At 40.2% G+C, this 22,567-nt stretch overlaps 2 protein-coding genes across 5 annotated transcripts in view; both read left to right on the top strand.

Moving 5' to 3' along the window:
• The window catches only part of ADGRG7 (adhesion G protein-coupled receptor G7), a 71,159-nt gene extending 57,640 nt beyond the window's left edge, over positions 1-13,519 (top strand). Inside the window, exons 14-16 of the mRNA XM_041752678.1 lie at positions 1,123-1,278; positions 3,623-3,779; positions 8,084-13,519. Coding sequence (XP_041608612.1) covers positions 1,123-1,278; positions 3,623-3,779; positions 8,084-8,344 — 574 coding nt within the window. The 3' untranslated portion in view covers positions 8,345-13,519. The remainder of the gene's footprint in view (positions 1-1,122; positions 1,279-3,622; positions 3,780-8,083) is intronic.
• An 8,750-nt stretch (positions 13,520-22,269) lies between these two features.
• Positions 22,270-22,567, top strand: part of TFG (trafficking from ER to golgi regulator) — a 29,376-nt gene continuing 29,078 nt past the window's right edge. For 2 of the 4 annotated variants that reach the window (XM_041742476.1, XM_041742458.1), the window contains exon 1: positions 22,270-22,514. The gene's annotated coding sequence lies outside the window, so the exon portion shown is untranslated. The remainder of the gene's footprint in view (positions 22,515-22,567) is intronic. The other 2 variants (XM_041742467.1, XM_041742446.1) reach the window with 1 other exon arrangement.

The raw sequence follows: 22,567 nt of genomic DNA, 5'->3' as shown, positions 1-22,567 counted from the left end.
ATAGTTTTCAGAGTACAGGTCTTTCTGTGCTTGCTTCAGCAGCACATAAACAGAGTACGGTCTTTTACCTCCTTAAATTTAATCATGGTTATTTTATTACTTTTGATACAATTGTGAATGGCATTTGTTTACTTAATTTCATTTTCTGCTGCTTCATTATTATTCATTCTATAGGAATGCAATAGATTTCTGTACATTGATTTCATAGCCTGCAATTAATATTATTGAGTTCATTTTTCAGTTCTGGTCATTCTTTGGTGGAATCTGTAGGGTATTCTATATATAGTATATGTCACAAAGAAGAAATTTTTTTTTGTTCACTGCTAATATCAGATATCTAGAACAGTCTGACACATAGCATTGTGTCCTGTAAATACCTATTAAATAAATGAACACATTCTTACAACGATGCCAGGAAGTGATTACTATACCTCACAGATGAGGGAAAAAACCCAAAAAACCACCAAAGCCATTTGCAGCAATAGCAACAACAAAAAACTTAAAACAGATGCAGTGAGGTTAAATAACTATTAAAATATTTTTAAACATTTAACTTTTAAAAATGCCCATTAATAAGAGACTATGTAAATAACTATAGCAAATCAATGGAGTACTATATAGCTATAAAAATAATGACTGTCTATAATCTCATCTGGAGTGATCTCCAAGATATGCTGCTAAGTAAGTTATAGAAATATGTTATTATTTGTTTAAAGATAAGAAAAATATGTTTGCCAGTTTAAGCATAACTTGATGACTTGTGCCTTTAAAATTTTAAACCACCTTGATGTGCTACATGTTAAAAAATGAACTAAGACAACAACTTGCCTAAAGTCAGACCCCCTAGTAAGTGATGGAGTGACATATAAATTTGGGATTGCCTGATTTAAAAGCTATTTTCTTTTCATTAGCCCATTCATCAAGAAATATCCAGAACTAATATATTTCTTTGTTTTTCTAGTGGCTAAATTCTTGAAAGTCATTTCAAATCTATAGAATGCAAAGGGATATTGGCTTTTAGCAGTTCTTTCAGTAAAGTGAATGTCAATAATGTTAATAGCAGAGAACCAATATGTATAACTTTCTTAATCTACTAAAATCATTTTGTTTTTCTCCCCATAGCTGCTGGCTGGCAGTTTCAGGAAACAATGGTCTTATAACAAGTCCATTGTTGTGGTCATTCATCATACCTATCACCATTATCCTCATCAACAATATTGTTATATTTATTATCATTATAGTCAAAGTAATATGGAAGACTAACCTGAATCTGACAAGGTAAGCTTACCAATTAGTGCGATGCTTCCAAGCATGACTCATTTAGTACATAATACAGCACCGTAATATATCTGCAGATCCTAAAAGAGTTTTCAAGGATCCCTGGGTGGCGCAGCGGTTCGGCGCCTGCCTTTGGCCCAGGGCGCGATCCTGGAGACCTGGGATCGAGTCCCACATCGGGCTCCTGGTGCACGGAGCCTGCTTTTCCCTCTGCCTGTGTCTCTGCCTCTCTCTCTCTCTCTCTCTGTGACTATCATAAATAAATAATAATAATAATAAAGAGTTTTCAGACTTTTGGGACAATGGCAAGGATATGTGGTTTGCAGGGCAGATTTTCTTTTAACCTTTGTCTAAGAAAGTAAATCTCCTCTTCTCCCAACAATATGGAACTGCATTACATAACATGCTTTTGTGCTGTATGAGCCCAACTAAACTAAACCCAAAGACTTCAAAAGAAGAAATTTCAAGAAATCAGATTTGAATAATTAAAGAAACTAGAAGATTATAAGGAGATGCTGATAACTGTATTACATTTTACAAACTAGGAGCTGCAGGCTATATTTTACGTGTTTCTTGAACCTGATAATGGCTTTAAGTTTTTTAAATTAGTTTGAAACATAAAAATTGGGAGATTTCACTTAAAAATTATATTTTCTCTTGAAAAAGTTGGGACATATGGCAACATTTCATCCACATTTTCTGCAGGCAGGACAAGTGCTCTCTGGTTTATCAGTTAGCATGTGTACTGCTTCTCTCCTTTCCATAACCTTTCTGTCCCCCATAAGCATATTCATTGTCATCCCTGGTAAACAAAAAAGCTTTCAGTTGGACGGGTAAAGAACAGAAACTATTAAAAAAAAAAAAAGAACAGAAACTATTAAACAGATACACCCTCCTTATCCACAACTCCAACATCACAATTGCTTAGAACACAATGCTAATAAGGTCATGAATCCAGGTTTCATTTCACAAGACTGTGTTTACCTCCAGCACATTTATTTATTTATTTATTTATTTATTTATTTATTTATTTAATTTTACCTCCAGTACATTTATTAGAAGTTTATCTGTGAGCTTTGTTGGTCATCAAATGGATCTGTTTGGTATGAATAGATGGGTGGGAACAACCACCATTAGTGGGAATATGATCTTAATATGTGCCTTTACTGATCAAAACTAAATGTCATCTTTCCTAAATGAATGATAATCCATACTGAGGAGAAATGTGAGGGGAAAGACTATCATTGATAATCCCTCAAACCTTTGTTTTATTAGCAATGCAGAAAAATCTCAGTAAAATCTTAGCCTAATTGCAGAATAGGTTATATTTCCTTTATACAAAACAGTATTATTTTGGTCACAGACAACAATAATTTGTATTTCTAGGTTTTGGCTGATAGCTCATGGTTCTTAAATTGGCTTAATCACAGTGAAAAGTAGGTTACAATTTGATTGTTTAACAAATTATCATTCATTCATGAATTATCATTCATCATTTCATTCATACATGAATGAAAACACAAAGCATGTTTTCTTTGCTGCATAAAAAACCACCCCAAAACTTACTGGCTTAGAGTGACAATCATTAATTATTTGTCATAAGTTTGAGTGTTGGTCAGGTAAACTTGTTCTGGTCTTCACTGACTTGAATACGGATGGATGGTCTAAGATGACTTATTTTTGTGCCTGGTGGTGAGTGGGTGTGGTTTTGAGTGGGAGCTGCTCAGTTGGGAAAGCTAATTTCTGTTCCATGTGGTCTGTCATCATCAATTAGTCCAGTCCAGGCTTCTCAAAGAGTGATGTCAGGGTTCCAAAGAACAATTTAAAAAGGCCAGCTCTACCAAACAAAATGCTTTCTAGGTTCTGTTTGTGGAACAATTGCTAACATCCCCTTGGGAAGGCATAGGGCTAAGTCCAGATTCCTACATTTCTACATTTTGATGACCTTTCATTCCCATATCAACCTACATCATAGGAAGATCCCAGATGCCCAGAGAAGGAATTTCTCACTGGCTGATCCACAAAATAATCACCAAGATAAAACTCCTTTCTAAAGAAAACATTGATTTTTACGTGTGTGGGGTACTTGCCTGCAGTAGTATATAAGGGACTGTTATGCCTGAGCCTTTAAGCAAATATCACTGTATTCCTTAATAAAGCTTGCTAAATCAGATTTTAACCAGATGTAGGTCTAACATGGTTTTCCACTTGATGCATAATATTGTTAAAGAGGATATATGGGCAATTGCATATGCATTCTCAATTAGAGAGTAGCAATGATACTAAAAAATAAAATGATCTTAATAATAAAACCATATTTTCTTTCTTGCTTTCTCTTACCTAGCACAAAAAAGGTTTCATCCCTAAAGAAGGTTCTTAATACATTATCTATTTCGGTTGTTTTTGGAGTTACCTGGATTCTGGCATACTTTATGCTAATTGGTAATGAGGACGTCAGGATTGTCTTCAACTACATGTTTTGCCTTCTCAACACTACCCAGGTATGGTGTGGATTAGTCTGAAAGTAGCAGGTCATGCAGTAGTGGTGAGAGTACCCTGGACCAAGCTAAAGGTGACTTTGAAAGTCATTGCTCTGTTACTTTTAGGAGACACTATTTTCAATACATTTTGAAAGAAGAGGAAAGAAAGCTTGTCTCACATCTTCAACTACTGAGAGTCATAACCACTGTGGGAAGTTGGTATCATGTTGGTTGTTTCTGGCCCTGGTCAAATATCACTGAAGAAACTAGTCTTTGATACAAAATGGAAACCATTGGGAACAGCACTAGATAAATTTGACTGGACCACAAAGGTTGAAGAGTCTGTATAGCGCAGTGTGGAAGCTGCTTGGCTGTTTATTTTTTTTATTTTATTTTTTTTTATTTATGATAGTCATATATAGAGAGAGAGGCAGAGACAAGGCAGAGATAAAGGCAGAGGGAGAAGCAGGCTCCATGCACCGGGAGCCCGACATGGGATTCGATCCCGGGTCTCCAGGATCGCGCCCTGGGCCAAAGGCAGGCGCCAAACCGCTGCGCCACCCAGGGATCCCTGCTTGGCTGTTTAAATTGTTACCACCACAGTTAATGTTTGTAAGCCCTTTGGTGGCCCTCTCCAGTGCCTCAAGTGAGGGATATATGCCTGCCACTAAATTGAATTGAGTATAAGGCAGTTTTTCACTGCCGTCAACACCCAATGGAAACTCCCCAGAAGAGAAATAAATAGGGTATTGACAGCAGCCATTGGATGGCCAACTGACCCATGGGCTTGTTGCCTAGAGTGATGAGGATTTAAAAAAGTACCTGAAAGGAGAGATAGTCAGGGATATTCTCTCCTCCTATGGCAGGCACATTATAAAATAGAGGCTCATTACAAAATGTTAATACTCTCTAGTAAAATTGAGGGTGACCATATGACAAGAGCACTGGGTTAAAAGGAGAGTTAGGCTGTCATCCAGCTTTACCATTAATTATCATGTGATTTTAGGAAAGTCATACAACCTGAGGGAGGTATGTAAAATATAAAATGGAGGGGGGATGTTAAAATTGGTGCTGTGTTTTCCAAAGTAATTCTGAATATTGCCTACGTGAGATTTACATAGTATGTTAAAATGCTTATTCCTCAGCCTCACCCCTTACCTGGTCAATTGGAATCTATGGGGTAAGAGCTAGAAATCTTCACTTTAAATAGGGATTTGATTTTTATGTACACTAAAGTGACTATATGTAAGGCTCCTTCTAGATTGAGTGATTGATTGATTGATTTTTAAAAAGATCTTATTTATTTATTCATGAGAGACACAGAGAGAGATACAGAGAGGGCAGAGGGAGGAGCAGACTCCCTGCAGGGAGCCCAATGTGGAACTCGATCCCAGGACCCTGGGATTATGCCCTGAGCCAAAGGCAGACACTCAACCACTGAGCCATGCAGGTGTCCCATCCTTCTAGATTTAGAATGCTCTAATTTTGATAGACATTTACTAAGTGCTATAGATATTATTTTAAAAGCACAATTTGATCTTTATGGTAGTGAGAATTGTTTGATCCATACATTTTATCTTTTTCAATAACATCTCTGGGATTTTAAGGATGTTGTCTTCATGAGTTCTCCATGGTCTAGGTGTTTTCCTAATTCTTGCACAACTAGAAATTTATCCAGTCTTTTAAGTATGGAATAGTGTACTCCACAAAGAGGACCAGATTTCTTATATCTTCAAAATAAATATCTCTTAAACAATCAGGATGGCCAGTAACCACTTCTGCCCTTCCAAGACCTAAGTCCCTGTGCATCCTTCCTTGTGTCATCATCAGATGGGTAAATACTGCCTCTTGGATAATGATCAAGTTAATCTTCCTGTTTTTGGTCAGAGAACTGGCCTCTTGACAATATGTATTGATTTTATTAGTTAAATTCTCAGGGTCTTTGGGTTATCTTACCAGAGGATCAGAAGTCTCCTACAACAGTATTCATAAGATATGCTTCTAGAAATAGATCCTTATAAGGCTTGGGCCCTAGAGATTCTAATCTGGAGAAATTTTTTTAAGTAACTTTTTATTTCTAAAGAGTTTAAAACATGAAGTTGCAAAAATAGTAGAGTTCCCAGGTACTCTTTTCCCAGTTTTCTCCAATGCTAATACATTATAACCACAGTCCATTATCAAAATCAAGAAGTGAACATTGGCACAATACTATTATTCAACTAGTGATGTTATTTCCACAAAGGAGATAAATGAGAAATTTACAGGGGGACTCTTAGATGCTGTCATATAATTCATAATATCCTTCTATTGCGGTTACAAGCAAGAGACAGAGTAGTATAAGATTAGAAGAGCTTTGGAATCAAAAGGAGTTGAGTTCAACTCCAGACTCCACTTATTACCGGTTGAGTAATTTTAGGCAGGTTACTTAAATTATCTGAGCTATAGTTTTCCCACCTGTTAGATGGGCTAGTAAGGCTTATTTTAGAGGGTTAGTGTTAGGATTAAATGAGAAAGATTAAATGATGAGGATTACATGAAAAACAGTGCCTGATACCAATAGGACTTCATTAAGTGGTAGTTTTCATTTTAAAAGTGTATATGTATACAATGGAATATTCCTCAGCCATTAGAAATGACAAATACCCACCATTTGCTTCCACGTGGATGGACCTGGAGGGTATTATGCTGAGTGAAATAAGTCAACCGGAAAAGGACAAACATTATATGGTCTCATTCATTTGGGGAATATAAAAATTAGTGAAAGGAAATAAAGGGAAAGGAGAGAAAATGAGTGAAAATACCAGTGAGGGTGACAAAACATGAGGGACACCTAACTCTGGGAAATGAACAAGGGGTAGTGGAAGGGGAGGTGGGCAGGGGGTTGGGGTGACTGGGTGATGGGCACTGAGGGGGACACTTGGTGGGATGAGCACTGGGTGTTATGCTATATGTTGGCAAATTGAACTCCCATAAAAATAATTAAAAAGTGTACAGAAAATAGTATTCAGTCTTTTGTAGATTAATTTCTCATGCACATCTAATCTTTGTACATAAAGGACAGAAAAGCGATGAATAGTAGTGCTTAAAATTGGTTTTGTTCTCAAACACTCCAGATTTTAACTTGTTGTGTAGTAACTTGTTGTGTTACTAAAATGCCAAGAAATGTACAATCATAGAATGTTAGAACTGGAAAGACAATTAAGTGACCCATAGGCAATCTGTCTCCTTCAGGAATTGAAGTGAAGTAACTGCAGTATACTAAAACATAAATATTTGGTCTTTGTCCTCAGTACACAGTTCCTAAAGTCTTTGGAATTGATTGTCTTGGAAGTGATGAATATCTTTTGTATGTTAATGAATGACTGGAGGCTGGGGTCCCTAGAAAGCTTCAGGCTGGAGGCTTGTTGCCAGAAAGTCTAGACCTGGAACCTGAAGTTTGGGACTTTCAAAGAAAAATAAATTAATTAATTAAAAAAAAAAAGAAGTTTGGAACTTTCAGCCTTACCTCCAGGAAGGGGAAAGGGGCATGAGACTGTGTCAGTCACAAATGGCTAATGCTATTGGGCCCTAGAGTTGCGAATCCTGTATAATGGAACCTCCATAAAACCCCCTACATGAAGGGGTTTGGAGAACTTCCAGGTTGGTGAACATGTTAAAGAGCTGGGAGGGTGGTACACCTGGATAAGGCATGGAAGTTCCATGCTCCTTCCCCTATACCTTGTTCTATGATCTCCTCCATTTGGCTCTTCCTGAGTTGTGTCCTTTGTAATAAACAGGTAATGGTAAGTAAAGATACTTCCTAAATTCTGTTAGTAGTTCTATTAAATGATCAAACCTGAAGCAGGGAGGTGGGCTTTGGGAAACCCTTGACTTTGTAGTCAAGTCAGACAGAAGTATGGGTAATGTGGGGACTCAATGTTTGTCCCCAAACTTCACTAGCACCTGAAGTGAAGGCAATCACAGGACTGTTAACCTGTGGAATCTGACACTAACTCTTGTTTGTTAGCGTCACAAATCAATTGAATTATAGGTCACCCAGTTGGTATCAGGAAGAGAAAGAGCCCCTCAATCATACAGCCAACATGTGGTGAACTGGGACCTAAATTCGGGTCTTCTAAATCTACTGTTTCCATGTAGCACTTTATATGTGAGAGGAACGTCACCTGAACCCTCTGAGATGACAAAGTGCACAGCAGCTGCAGATGTAAACTCAGGTTGGGGAGTTGTCCATGATGAGATGGGCGGGTGGCAAAGTAAAACAAATCTCTTCCCTGATTCTGTATCTTAACACTGATCTAGCATAAAACTTTTGTTCTATCTGCCAGGGATTGCAAATTTTTATCCTGCACACTGTCAGAACAAAAATCTTCCAGAGCAAAGCTTCCGAAGTGTTGAAGTCACTGTCGCTATCCACTGGGAGAGTGAAGCTGAAGCCATCAGTGACCGCAATGAGGCTGCGTGTAAGGATGTATAACATGCTCAGGTCACTTCCAACCTTAAGTGAACACTTTAGGCTGCTGGAGCCATCTGTCATCATGGAGGAAACGACACTCTCTGAAAGTGACCAAGCAAACCCAAGCATCTAGACAGTGAAACTACTGCCTTTGTGATCCTCTTTTTAGACAATTCATGTTAAGTGTTGCTTATTCTGTTTCTTTCCTTTAATACTCGGTCCTCCCAGAGAGTCTCCTTCAATATATTTTGCTCAAGGCTAAGACTCAGTTAAAACTTGTTTATTATCATCAGGGATAATGGACTTGGTATTTTTTCTGTCATTCAGTAGATTCTTACCTGAATGAGGTAAAGAATTCCACCCAGCGTTCAGGGTAATTCAAGATTATCATTGTTACTTATATCATAAATTGACAAACTTTGGTAAAAGAAATTCTTTTACAATTTACCAAAAAGGGCATGAGGAGAAAATATTTACCTTCCAGAACAAAATGACTCCTAATGAACCCTGCAGTGAGTTGCTTATATATATATAATACTTTTGGTCTGTGAATATTTTAATTTGTATTTGCTTATACTTTTATTTCTACTTAAGGATTTTGTGCCAGTTTAACCTCTGGAAAGGGATACTTTTTTCTGTTCAAAAAAGAGCATGTTTTGTGACCAGAGGATTTAGCACTCTAAGAAATGGACAGTGAGACACAAAAAAGATGAGCTGGTTACTAGAGCCTCTGTGTATTTCTTTCTGGTTCTTGATGCATCTGTCCTTTTATTGATGAAGTGACTTTGAGACTCAAAAAATGGGAAGTTAGTCACAAACACCACTTATGGCTTTTGAAAAATCTAACTGCTCATGGAATTTCAAACACTTGAATTATGAATGGCTTCCTAAATAAAAAATGACCTCTACTAGAGTGGGAAGCACTCCCACTAAACGTAGGAGATAGAGTTTTTGAATTGTTGTGTTCTGTTTTGTCATAAACTAGGCAAGTGCTATGAGTGCACTGAACTAAGGGACTATCAAATGTCATGTGACCTGTGACATACCCTTCTTATCCTACCCTAAAGAACACGTGAGTTTATATATATATATATATATATATATATATATATATATATATATATATATATATATAAATGGTTGTAAATGACTGTTGGATTCCTAGACAAGCTGAGAGCCTATTTCATCTATAGTATAATTGAGACCTTATAGGCTAATGGGAAAAAGTAAAGGGAAGAGGATACAGAAGAAAAGCAGTTCTCAGAGGACAGTGTTTTTAGTAGTGGTATAGTAATATCCCTAGATAGAGGTTGGACACTGGGAAAAATTATAAGATCTGGTTGACCTATTCTATATCCCAAAATTTATATTCAGATAAAAGTAAACTTCAAATAAGGGGCACTTTAAATTGGAAAAAAAAAAAAAAGATAACTAAAGAACCTCATTTAGCCTGAGTGGAGTATATGTGGTTCCCTCAGCAATTTTAGTTTTCTTTGCACTTTTTCAATCTTGGGAATATAGCAACCAAAATTCCCTATCATTTTCCTGGAATGGCTATACCAAGAATGTGCAAACTTTACAAATTATGGAGGATAAGACAGGCAGATATTGATGTTTGTCTGCCTACCCTGAAATCCTACCACTTATTGATTTAGACCTTAACCTCATGCAGAGGTCAGGAAGTTTAGTGATAGAGATCAACTCAAAGTAGGTTAAGGGTCAAAGATAATTCAGTGGCTCAATTAATTATAAAGTCCAAAGGCTGAGTTGGTTTTGGGTGGGGTAACTATATGTTCTAGTTTGCCTGAGTTGGTTCTAATTTGTGCCTATTTTCCTGACTTATGTATTACTAGCAGTCCCTATTACTCTCAAGTGTCCTGGTTTAGGACATAAAATATATGATATACTAACTTTAGGCCTAGAGTTCAAAAGCAAGGAGTTCAAAGAATATGTTAGGATTATTTTTCTCTCCATGTTTCCTGGGTCTTTGTTCTGTTTTTGGCACCATCCTCAAATTGGATTACATGGCTGAACATTGGCATCCCCTCTCACCTGCCCTGCAACCTCCTTTCATTGAAGGCCAGCTGAGCCCAGAACCTGTGCGGCTCGGGTCCCTGTGACACAGAGTAAAGAAAGGGCAGGAAGAGGAAAGGACCAAAGAACTGGCACACCTTTCTTGGTCATGTGCCCACAGGCATTGTGTTCAGGGATAATTAGGCCAGCCTGAGTCCCATGCCCACTGTGAAGTAGAGGAATGGGGGATGACCTAGTTGACAGGCTATCCTGGGGTAAAGAGTGGACAGTTACATTGAGGACAGGCTCATCAATCATTTCCCTTACTCTGATAAGCCTGTTAGGTCTTTGTCTGAGAAGAGTTTGAATGGGGTGGGTAAGGAAAAGCAAAAATTAATTATTCGGTGCTTTGGAAGTTTGGGAGCAAGTACAGGGACTGTAGGAGCCAAACAGTGACTTAACATAAAAAGATAGTTTCAGGAAGGGGAGACTCAGAGTACTGGTTCTCATGATATTCCATGGAGCCAATTTTCCATGTTTCTTATTTATTTTGTGTGATAACAGTGCCCCATAGCCTTTTTTGCTTGTGGCATCTCATGTAGTTTCTTTGGGGAACCAACTATCCTGATCTTTAGATTTTCCTTCCTGGGTCTGAACCGACAGTTCAGAGCTCATTGTTTAATTGTTGGAGGTTTGGGTTGCTTTTTCTCTTACCGTTCCCACTTTGAAGTTTACCTGACTTCTTGTTTTCTGTTACCGACCAAGGAAGATTATTCTCAAACTCATTGCCTCATTCAAAAGAACTTGGCATTCTTTGCAAATGTTTGGGAAATCTGGACCCAAAGTATTAATTGCATCATACCAGCCTGGCAGCCACTGGAGCTCTCTGGCTCTGTGGAACCCCTTTAATTCATCTGCCTGGCACCTCTAGCACCTGGCTCCTCGGATGAGGTCCAAGACAGAGATGCCAGGATTAGGTTCCATTCCTGGAGCGAGGATGGGGTGAAGGGGAGCAGTTAGTAAGAGAAGAAATAGCTTCCTAGCTGCATTTTTAAAACAATGCAAAGTTATGACAATTTTGGAAGATATTTACAAAGTATATTTTTTCCAAAAAAGCAAAATTCATAATTCCCTAACCAATCAAAGATGTCTTTTTTCTCATGTTTTCTTATGCTCTTTAAGAATTTAAATAACTATAATTACAGTAAATGAAATTCCATCATGATTTTCATTTGTTACCCAATAATGCAGTCCTTACAATAATTGATTGCACAATATAGCATAAGTTACTAAGTTCTATTGGATTTCCAGCTTCTTTAAATTTTTAATATTGTAGTCATGCATGATTACTAAACTGGCATATTTATATACATGTTTTTTCCTTTATTTTTAATTATTTCCTTAAGGTAAACTCTAAGGATTAGGATAAATGTGTCAGAAGTTATGGACATTTGTTTACATTCCTTGTATGTATTATACTGCCTTTAAAACATTGCAGTAATTTATAATGTCGCCAACATCTGGAGTGCCATAAACATTTTTTATATACTCATTTACTTTGGTATTTTATTTTTTAGTTATTTGTGTTGTCCATTCATCAATTGAGCTATTGTTTTTTCTCATAAATTTATATGAATTCCTTTTATTGTAGTTATTAGCCTTTTAATGATTACATTTGGTGAAAATATTTTCCCCTAGTTTACCATTTTCCTCTCTTTTTAACATAATGAAACACTCACTCTGCATTTGATTCAAAATCTGCAAAAGATTGATGGAGCATTCAGCATTTTTTTGAGTTTATATGTCCTCATACAGGCAGAGTATTTTTTATTTTGTGTTAAGGAATATGTTCAGGACAAGGCAGAAACTTCTAAAATGAAGAACAGAGGCATAAATTTGCCAACCAAGGACAAATGAATCATGTATGACAGACAGACACATGACATCTTTAACTCTTCATTATATTGTACAGCAGACAGGTGGCCTTCCATGACAATGTTAAGTTTTCCTCTCGAGTGCATTTTCTCTGTGTCCATCCACCTTTTCTTAAAAATAAAACACTAAATCTTGGGAGAGGAGAGAAATTTTATCAGCAATTATTTATTAAAACACACATACAAAATTCAGATTCAAAGTAGTGTTACATTTGCATCATCTATTACTTTATTTTACATACATGTAACCTGTTAAATGTGTATTTGAAAAAAAAATATATAAAAGCTGCTGAAAATTATGAAGTAAGAAGGAAGGGAAAATAATCATAGGAGCAAAGAGAGTAGTACCCAAGAAACATGTCATATGGTCTTGTATTTTTGCTAGGAGTGGGCCTCAGATTAGACCATAAACTTATACCCAAGATAAATAGGGAAACATCACACAAGTCACATATGTCTTAACAATTAAAGAAACCAATAAACCTACCTTGACAAAAACACAGCTATTCCAACACTACTTGAGATTGGCATTACATTTCCTTCAAAGTGTCCACCTGGGTATATCATTTGGTAATGAGAGGGCCCACTATTTTGAATGAACAAAAAGGCTATTGCACTTGGAAGTGCAGCATGTTCACATCCATGCCAGTTTGCCGAGTGCACACCCTAAACAGTCATGTGTTATGTTCATTACTGCTCCACAGTTCTACAACACTATGTATATACAAAGACAGGCCCTGGTACCACAGAAAATTTCAATATTACAAGTGGGCCCCTGAAGATGGTGCTGTTTTGTTTGTTTTAAAAAACATTAACATGGTTTTCCTTAATTTTGGCTATTGGGATTATTTTTCTGTTTTATTTGTTTGGTTTGGTAGGGGGCTTGCTTTTTTTGTATTTTAAACCCTTTATATTCATTTCATTGATAATTTACATGAACTAAAATGAACCTATTTTAAGTGTAAATTAGATGTTTTAACAAATGTATACACCTGTGAAACCACTACCCTTGAAAGATTAAGCACTTTTTCATCAGCCTATAACATTCCCTCAAGCTCCTCCCCAGTTAAATCCTCTGCCATCCCCAGTCCCAAATAACTACTGGTCTGCTTTCTATTACCATTTAGTCTTGCATGTTCCAGAATGCCATAAATGGAATCATGTCGTCTTTTGAGCCTGGCTTCTTTCAGTCACCATAGTATTTCTGAGATTCATTCACGCTGTATCAGTGGTTTGCTTCTTTTTATTGTAGTAGTATTCAGGTTTTTTTGATAAATCACATTTTGTTTACGGTTTCACCAATTGACGGGCATTTGGTAATTCATAAGTTTTGAAAACAGGGAATAAAGCTGATATAAATATTATTTTTTTAAAGATTTATTTGAGAGAGAGAGTGGGAAAGAGAAGTAGGGGCAGAAGGAGAGGGTGAGAGCATCTCCAGCAGACTGTGCTGGAGCCTGTGTGGAGCCTGAAGGGGGCCCAAATCCACGACTTGGAGATCATGACTGGAGCCAAAACTAAGAGCTGGTCACTTAACTGACTGTGCCACCCAGGTGTCTTTGGGTACATATATAAATATTCTTGTATAAGTCTCAGTGTTTTCTTTTCTCTTGAAAACACCTAGTAGTGGAATTGCTGAGTCATAGAGGAAGTGTATATTTCACATTATAAGAAACTGATAAATGGTTTTCCAAAGTGGTTGTACCATTGTGTACTCCCAATAGCAATATATGAACTTGGAAATTAGTTTTAAAGTTCTTATTTGTGAATTATTTCAAAACTGGAAATAGGATGTACATCTTTCTTGCAAGCTACTGATCATGTGTCTGAAAAGTCCCATTGCTTAATATGGTAACCCTTTATTTTAATGAAGAAGAAGAAAAAAAGAAAAGAAAAGCAAAATGGTATGATTTGATGCTGTTATCACTTACAAACTACATTTCCCAGACAACTGTAGTCCAATTCTTATCTCCTTCCAGTACAGCTTTGTTACACGTGGAAGTATGACATTGATAATTTGCTGAACTTTGATAGAAGCTGCTATGCAACCATGTTGTAACAATTGAGACCTTCTGGACCTTTGCAATGACAAAAAAAAAAAAAAAAAAAAAAAAAAGGCTGGTTCTTCTGGCCACAGTACTTACCAAGCAGTTGCAGATTAGGGAAACATTCTGGACTGGGAGTTATGGTCCCAACTACAAGTTATATGACTAAAGGCCATACTCGCCTCTCTGGGCAGAAGCCTGCCTCTACCTTTTTAAAGGTATGGGCAGAATTAGGTGAACTCTAAACCCCCCCCACCACCCCAGCTCTGAAATTTTGTGACTCTTAATGCAGGATGAAATGTTTTTTAAATTAGCATAAAATATTTTCCCATCTAGGTATGACATGGTATATTTTACTTAAAAAAAAGAAATAAAGTAAAGCATATCACAGATGCTTTACTGTGGTATGCAATTAAAGCATACCAAGTGCCCTTTGACCAATTTTTACCAAATCCAGGCTTCTCTTCCCTTCCCTCCCTGTCTCCTCACAGTTAATCACTCTAGTAAGTTTGGTGTGGACCTTCCAGATTTTGAGAACTATGCATACATAAGCTTATATACTCACAGAAATTCATACTCTTGTGCTCCCCCCCCCCTTTTTTCTAAAAATGGTTTAGGGAACTAATTTAGTAGTCCCCAAGACCACCCTCTAGGTACAGTGATTCACTAGGAGCACTCTTAGGATTCAGCATAGAATTGTATTCATGGCTATGATTTATTATAGCAGAACATGATATAGCAAACTTAGTGAAGAAAAAAAGTCCCATGGGCTGAAGTCAGGAGGACACCAGGCACAAGTTTCCAAAAAATCTCTTCCAGGGCAATCACATGGATGCGCTTAATTCCTCCACAGTGAATTGGGACAAGACTTATGAAACGTTGTCTACTATGACCCATTAGAGACTCAGTGCCCAGGGCTTTTATTCGGAGCTGGTCACAAAGGCACCCGCTGACTGGTATATCCCCAAATTCCAGATTCCCAGAAAGCAAGCAGGTGTTCGGCATAAACTGCATTGGTTGTACAATTTGGGTTCAATGCACCATTCATATCAAAGAATAGTGGGAATGCTCCTGAAAGCCAAGTCCCTAGACCCTAGCCATAGGCCAATCATGCAAGCAGTCCTTTCCAGGGATAGCAGTTTCGGTTTGTATGTTAACTCTTCCCTGTGTAGTAACATAACTTTCTGAAACTTGCTTTTTTCATTTAACAGAGTGTTTTTGAGGTCTGTGTATGTTTCTTTTAATTGCTGTATAATTTTTTTTTTTGCTGTATAATTTTTTTTTTTCCTGAAAATAACACAGTAGGGAATATCTGTGTTCTCATGTGCCAGGGTTTCTCTGGTACCTTAGAAATAGAATTGCTGGGTCATAGAGTGTTGGCTCTTTTAGATGTTAATGAATATTACCATACGACTCTTTAGATAGTTTGCATCAGTTTCTGCCCCCACAACAAGGCGTGAATTTCTGTATGGCCACACCCTTTTCTATAAAATGTTTTGAAACTTCTTTTAATCAAACTAATTTGTGCAAATTGGCATCTCATTGCTTTACTTTGCACCTTTTGTAATAAGTGAGTTTTTCTTCATTGAAATGGCTTTTTAAAAAATGCCCTTTAATTTTTCATTTATATGGAGGGACTAAAAGCAAGATCATTGGCATAAATGGTAGAGATGTGAGAGCCTCTTAGTATCCGGACTATGATTTGACATGCATGATTTCTAGAACCTGACATGTGGGTTTCTTAAAAGAACTGGGAAAAAACCTGCTCTTAGTCAAATGAAAAGTTGTGAGATCTCCTTGTACGTCTTGTGCCATTAGTCTTTCAACCAAAGCTCTGACAGAGGCACAGGTGTAATTTGGCACTGTCTCCAGGAGATACAAATAAAGAAAAGTGAACAATTTCAAATTTCTCAGAGATAAAATACTATACTGCTAGGAACTCACCAGGGATGGCTGCTTCGTATTTCTGGAAGCTTACCCTACCCTAAATGGTAGGGAACTTAGTATTCTTTTATTCAATAAATATATATCAAATACCTAGGTGGTGCCAGCCTCTAGGTACATAAAATCTAGAAAGAAGTGCCTACAAGGCTACAAGGAGCAATTTCTCTAAATAGGGGTTGGATACAGAGCCCCATGGTAAGCCCCAAACATTTTAGGGTCTCAGTGGATACACAGCTGGTGTGACGAACTGAAGTATTTTGCTTAGCTTGTGCTGAGAATGACTCCCTTAAAGTTACAGAGTAAAAATATCACCTCTCCCCCCCCCCCCCCCCATTATCTTTGCATGGAGTGGCAGCTTCATTTGTTTACACAAACAGATCTTCACGTTTGGCCAATGGAAGGGAGGCTGACTTGACCAGCTGGCTCCTAGTTGGTCCCCCTATGAGTTTCCCCTTCTGTTCGGAGTTCTCTTTATTTAGCAACTGCTGCCACAACACAGCTGATTCTCCGGGAGGGACAAAACTTAAAATCCTCACCCCAGGGCAGCCCAGGTGGCTCAGAAGTTTAGCGCTGCCTTCAGCCCAGGGTGTGATCCTGGAGACCCAGGATCCAGTGGAACTCGATCCACGTTGGGCTCCCTGCATGGAGCCTGCTTCTCCCTCTGCCTGTGTCTCTGCCTCTTTCTCTCTGTGGGTCTCATGAATAAATAAAACCACCCCCCCAAAAAAATCCTCACCCCAGGAGGAACTCACGTCCTTTCTCTTGTTCCCCAGGGGGTTGTAGAGATGATCGAAAAACTTTCAAAATGATTTAGACTAACTACTGACAGCATGATGGAACAGGTTTTATCCAACTTGCTACAAGGCTCATAGTCTTTACCCCGCTTTCCATCCAGTCTGAGAATCCACCTTTTTCATTCTTAGAATCTTCCCCTTCTATTTGAAGAGTTCTAGCCACACAGACTTTCGGGAGAAAGAAATGGTATGTGAGTTAGTTGACTGTCTTTCTCAAAACCACAGTTCGAATCTACCCCTTCTTCAGAAGCCCATAAACAAGGAAGGTAACCTTTGAACTAGTGCGTCAGTTCTCTCCTTGCTACGGGTAGGTCAAAGGTACTTCCTTACACTGTTTTGCCCCTCTTCACATGTTTCCAATATTTCTGATTCAAGACTATTCTTGGTATTCTTCACAAACCAGATTCACCTGCACATAGGACAGCTGGCCAGGTAAGCACAAAGTTCAGTTTTCTCTGACTCAGTAGCTTTCTAAACTCTACACACACACACAAAAGAGGGTAAGATGTTTTCCAATAGCATTTTATTTTATTTTAGTCCAATTGCATTTTAAAGGTGAAATTAGAGAATCCTTAGAACAATCTTCTTAATGGTTTGATTGATGCTTATCCCAATAAATGTGACCCTAAGTATTTAAAAAGTGATAATTGTATAACTTAGCCTTTTTGGCTTTGCTAATGAAAGGCAGCAGTACTTAAAATCAGCATCTACATGTGCAGTGGGAGAAACCATGTTCTCCTCAGACGTGGTAACTAGTTCAATCAGGTTATCACTCCCTGGCCAGTTATCACCTGAATTTATTGGAAGCCTAAGTACAGAGACCTGTGGCACATTACAGAAATGGTAATAAGTATTTCATTGACTCAACAGTTAACTCATTGAGTGCCTATTGTTCACTGAGGCAATCAATGCCAGATGCATTGATGAAGGAGAGAGAGAGAGAATACAATCACAGCCTTCAAGTTGGGTGGAGGAGAGCCCAGTGGTGAACAAGATACTCAAAGACAGAATCATACGTAAGGACACAGAACAATCACATGAGATTTCATAAGGGACCAAAAGTCTAGATGTCAAATGTCTGGTACAAAAAGTCAGAGTTATAATCTTTATGGTCAATAAGACCACGGAACGTTACCATTTATCCCTTCCTCCCCCACAAAAAAGTCCTAGTGATACCAAGAGTTGGCATTATCTTATACAGCTAAATGTTTGCATAATCTACCATTCAGTAATCCATGTATTAGCATCTAACAAGTGATACTCATTTTTTTGAAAAAAGATTTTATTTATTTGAGAGTGAGAGCAGGAGCATGAGCAGGGGAGGGGCAGAGGAGCAGGGAGCCAGACATGGGACTCAATCCCTGGAGTCCAGGATCATGACTTGAGCTAAAGGCAGATGCTTAACCGCCTGAGCCACCCAGGCATCCCAAGAGATACTCTTGTACACAAGACACACTAAAGGATGTTTATGGAGGCACACAGCGGGAACTGGAAACTATTTAAATATACTTTGATAGAACAGATTTTAAAAATTTGTGGGTGGATCCCTGGGTGGCTCAGTGGTTCAGCACCTGCCTTTGGCCCAGGACGTGGTCCTGGAGTCCTGGGATCGAGTCCTGCATCGGGCTCCCTGCATGGAGCCTGCTTCTCCCTCTGCCTGAGTCTCTGCCTCTCTATCATGAATAAATAAATATTATATTAAAAAAATTTTTTGTGGTATACTCTCCCAAAGGAATATTATTCAGCAATGAAAACAAATGAATTCCAGCTACTTGTAGCAATATGGATATCTCAGTAACATAATACTGAGTGCAAAAATTGTTCCAGAAAACCACAGAGATGATACTCTACATAATGCCTATCAACAAAACTGACAACATAACCTATAGGCCCATATATATGATTAAACTATAGAAGATTTAAAAACAAAAAAAAACCCATGCAATATTAAACATAAAGTTCAGGAGGCCTGGGGACCACCCTGGGGAGAAGCACACAGGAAGACATGATTTATTGGGAATGTTCTAATACTTGGGTTAGGTAATGAGTTCCTGCTGTTCATTATGCTCTTAATTTTTAAAATGTGATTGTTTTGTAGGATCAAGGATGAGGAAAGATTACTGAAGTTTTTGGGGGCAACTTAGTATTAAGCTGAAACAAGGAAATGAACTAGATATGGTTTTGGTTATTAAAGGTGTTTATAATCTGGAGGGGCAATTTGACGCGTTCAGCTGCTTCTCTAAACCTGCTCTATGACCTATAAATAAACCTAAGTGTCCTTGATTTCAAGCTTAATCACATTGTAAGCCTGTATCTGGGATAGTGGGAGGTGAGATCTTTTATAAAGTTCTTCATTAGGGACACCTGGGTGGCTCAGCTCAGGGTGTGATCCTGAGGTCCCGGGATCAAGTCCTGCATTGGGCTCCCAGTGGGGAGCCTGCTTCTCCCTCTGCCTCTATGTCTCTCATGAACAAATAAATAAAATCTTTTAAAAAATTGTTCATTAAAAATTTTAAAATGTATTTTTTCTGGAGAATCCTGGGGAAATACTTTAAAGTTACTTAGACATCTTTCTTGCCTCATGTCACCTGAACCTCTGATCTGGCTTCCAAATGACGTTTTACTCACCCATTTCTCACTTCTTGCCTTGTGCAGCAACTACTGATCCTTTGATCTGAAGAAGATTACCGCCCCATCTCTCAATTTCCACAGTGGTAGCTGGGAACAGGTTTTAACACTGAACAAGACTTAAGGCAATTGGGGATGAAGCATGAAGGGATTTCAACATAAAGAACCTCAAGCTGCTTTCAGAGTCCAAATGCACCAGCCCCTCCACAAGACCATACTATGGGTGCCTCTTTCCTAGTTTCTAGCCAGTGGCAGTGCAAGAAGGAGCAGGGTATTTCGGCAGGACTCGAGGGAGTGCCCCTTTCCTGGGAACCTAAAGTGAAGAAATTGTTTCCCCTTATTTCAGGCTAAGGTTCATCTCCTTGTCTCCTGCCCCAGGATCTATCCTCTTTTTAGAAAGACTGACAGTGGTATAATTTGATGTGGGGAACAAAGGCAGAAGAAAAATTATTAAGTTTCCTTACTACCTACCGCCCATCGACAAGTCCTTGAAACAGGCAGAGTGACATTCCTGCAGGGACTCAACTGCCTTGATGCTCATACTTTGCTAAGGGCAGAAGGCAAGCTTAGCGGATCCCCAGGGCCCTGTAAGCCTACTTTAGCACATAAACATTCCTTTGGAAATTCCCTTTATTTCTACCCCCCAAGACACATCTTGGCGATCACTGCCCAAGCACATGGCCCACTGATATACATCTGAAGGGTCTCATGGCTAAAGTTTTATTAGATGGTAATAAATGACCTTTCCCCAACAGTAGCTAGCCTCCTCAAGGTCCTGGAAACCTTGCTTCCAAAGTTTGAGACTTACATGATCTCTAACACCTTCCCAACCTCCAAGTATGTAAGGGGCCACTCCTAACCCGAGGGCAGCTCTTTCTGCCCTCGGGTCCTCTTCCCCTGCTTTCATAAGAATTCCCTTGGCTTCAAACCCTAACATCTTTTCCTGCATCATAACTCACTTCCTTCAGGGGATATTTTACCTCCCTCCGTATCTGTGTGCTTTTATCTAATCTCAAACCATCTTAAAGACATTAGAATATTATTACTGGACAATTGCGCATTCCCCTAAGTCTGGATTATTCAGCTCTAAATAACAAGTCGTGAAGAACAAAAAACAGCCTTTGGAGAAAGTCAGGAACTCTTTTTTTTCTTTTTTCACTCCTTCATTCCTCTGCTCTTCAACCCCTGCAAAGCAATTGCTCAGAGGGCGATACACGCAGCGTTGGAAAATACAATTCAGAGGCAGAGAGCATTCCGAAGTCATATATATTTCACTCTCAAACGAAATTTTTTACTTTCAACTGCCAAAAAAAAAAAAAAAAAAAAAAAAAGAAGAAGAAGAAGAAAAGGCCCCAGTCTATTCATAGTACTGAAAGAACCTAAGTCGTCTCCCTGAATTCATTTCATTTTACCCCAAGTCCGCCAGGCAGGACCTGGAGCACCGGGGGCCGCGAGCTCGGCCTGCCTTCCGCTCAGGGCCCGGCGCGAGCCAAGGGTTCCCGGCCACCCTGAGGACCGCAGAGCCTCTCCCAGCGACTCCCAACCCCCTCCGCGACCCAGCCTGGGCTGAGCCGGGGCGCTCCGCAGCAAAACGCCCACCGAAACGAGCGCTTTAGGGGGTCTCCGGGTGGCGCCGCCTTCGGCCCAGGGCGTGATCCCGGAGACCCAGGATCGAGTCCCGCGTCGGGCTCCCTGCATGGAGCCTGCTTCTCTCTCTGCCTCTCTCTCGCTCTCGGTTTCTCATGCATGAATAATTTTAAAAAATAAAAAATAAAATAAAACGAACGCTTTACGTAAGAAGAGAAGAGAGCCCATTGGGCAACGCTGCCTTATTCTCCAAAAAGGCCTCCGCAATTCTTAGCGGCCTTAGTTTTGCAGTCTTTCCCTTTCGCACAGCCCAGGTCCGCCCGGTCCCGCCAACGCTCCTGGAAACTCCTTGCTCTCAAACCCATCATCCCCATCTCCATCATTCCCATCCCCTTTCCCATCATCCCCATCATCCCCGTCCCCATCATCTTCCCCATCATCCTCATTCCCTTCCCCATCATCCCCATCACCTCCATTCCCTTCCCCATCATCCCCGTCCCCATCACCCCCATTCCCTTCCCCATCATCCCCGTCCCCATCATCCTCATCTCCTTCATCCCCATTCCCATCCCCATCATCCCCATTCCCTTCCCCATCATCCCCATTCCGTCCCCTTCCCCATCATCCCTGTCCCCTTCCCCATCATCCCCATCCCCATCCCCTTCCCCATCATCCCCATCCCCATCCCCTTCCCCATCCCCAGCTCGGTGCTCGAAGCAGCGTCGCGGTGCCCAGCAAGGAAGGAAGGACGGAGAAACGCATTCGTTTTTTTCAGGACACGACTAAGAGAATGACAATGATCACAAAACCCCCCAAAAAACAAAAAAAAAACCCCACCCCACCCAAATCTCGACAAACGCCCCACTTTGACCCGGGTCCGCGCCCACGGGCGAGAGACACGAAAGCCGAGCTTTCAGGAACACCGGAAGTGCCTGGCCACGCCTTGCGCATGCGCGCCCCCGGCCGGCTCTGCCGTCCAGCGAAAAGGCGGGGACTCCAGCCTGCGCATGCGCGAGCGCCGTCAGCGCCGCGCCACCGCCGCTGCGCATGCGTGCTGGGTTGGCCGTCGGCCGGGAGGCGGAGCGAAAGGGCAGTTTTTTTTCCACCCCCCCCCTCCGCTCTTGTAGCGCCCGCCCCTCTTCTTCCCCCACCTGCCACGTACTGGGCCGACATCGCGCTAGGCTCGGTGGGTCGGTGCGATTGGCCGGGGCCCGCGCGAGCCGGCTGGTGGGGTGCGGCGGCGCGGGCGGAGGGCAGCCGAGTGGGCCGCGACCGCAGCCTCCGCGCGACGGCCCAGCGCCCCGGCCCGGCCGGCGGACACCCGTGGACACCCGAGACCGCAGCGGCCTCGGCAACCGGTATGGCCGCCGGGGGGACGGGGCCGGGGCCGGGGGCGCGGCCGCTCTGGGCG

The sequence above is a fragment of the Vulpes lagopus genome, chromosome 1, assembly GCF_018345385.1.
Source record: "Vulpes lagopus strain Blue_001 chromosome 1, ASM1834538v1, whole genome shotgun sequence".
Classification (NCBI taxonomy): Eukaryota; Metazoa; Chordata; class Mammalia; order Carnivora; family Canidae; genus Vulpes; species Vulpes lagopus.
Note: the sequence above shows the minus strand (reverse complement) of the source record. Positions and strands in the feature narration are given on the sequence as shown.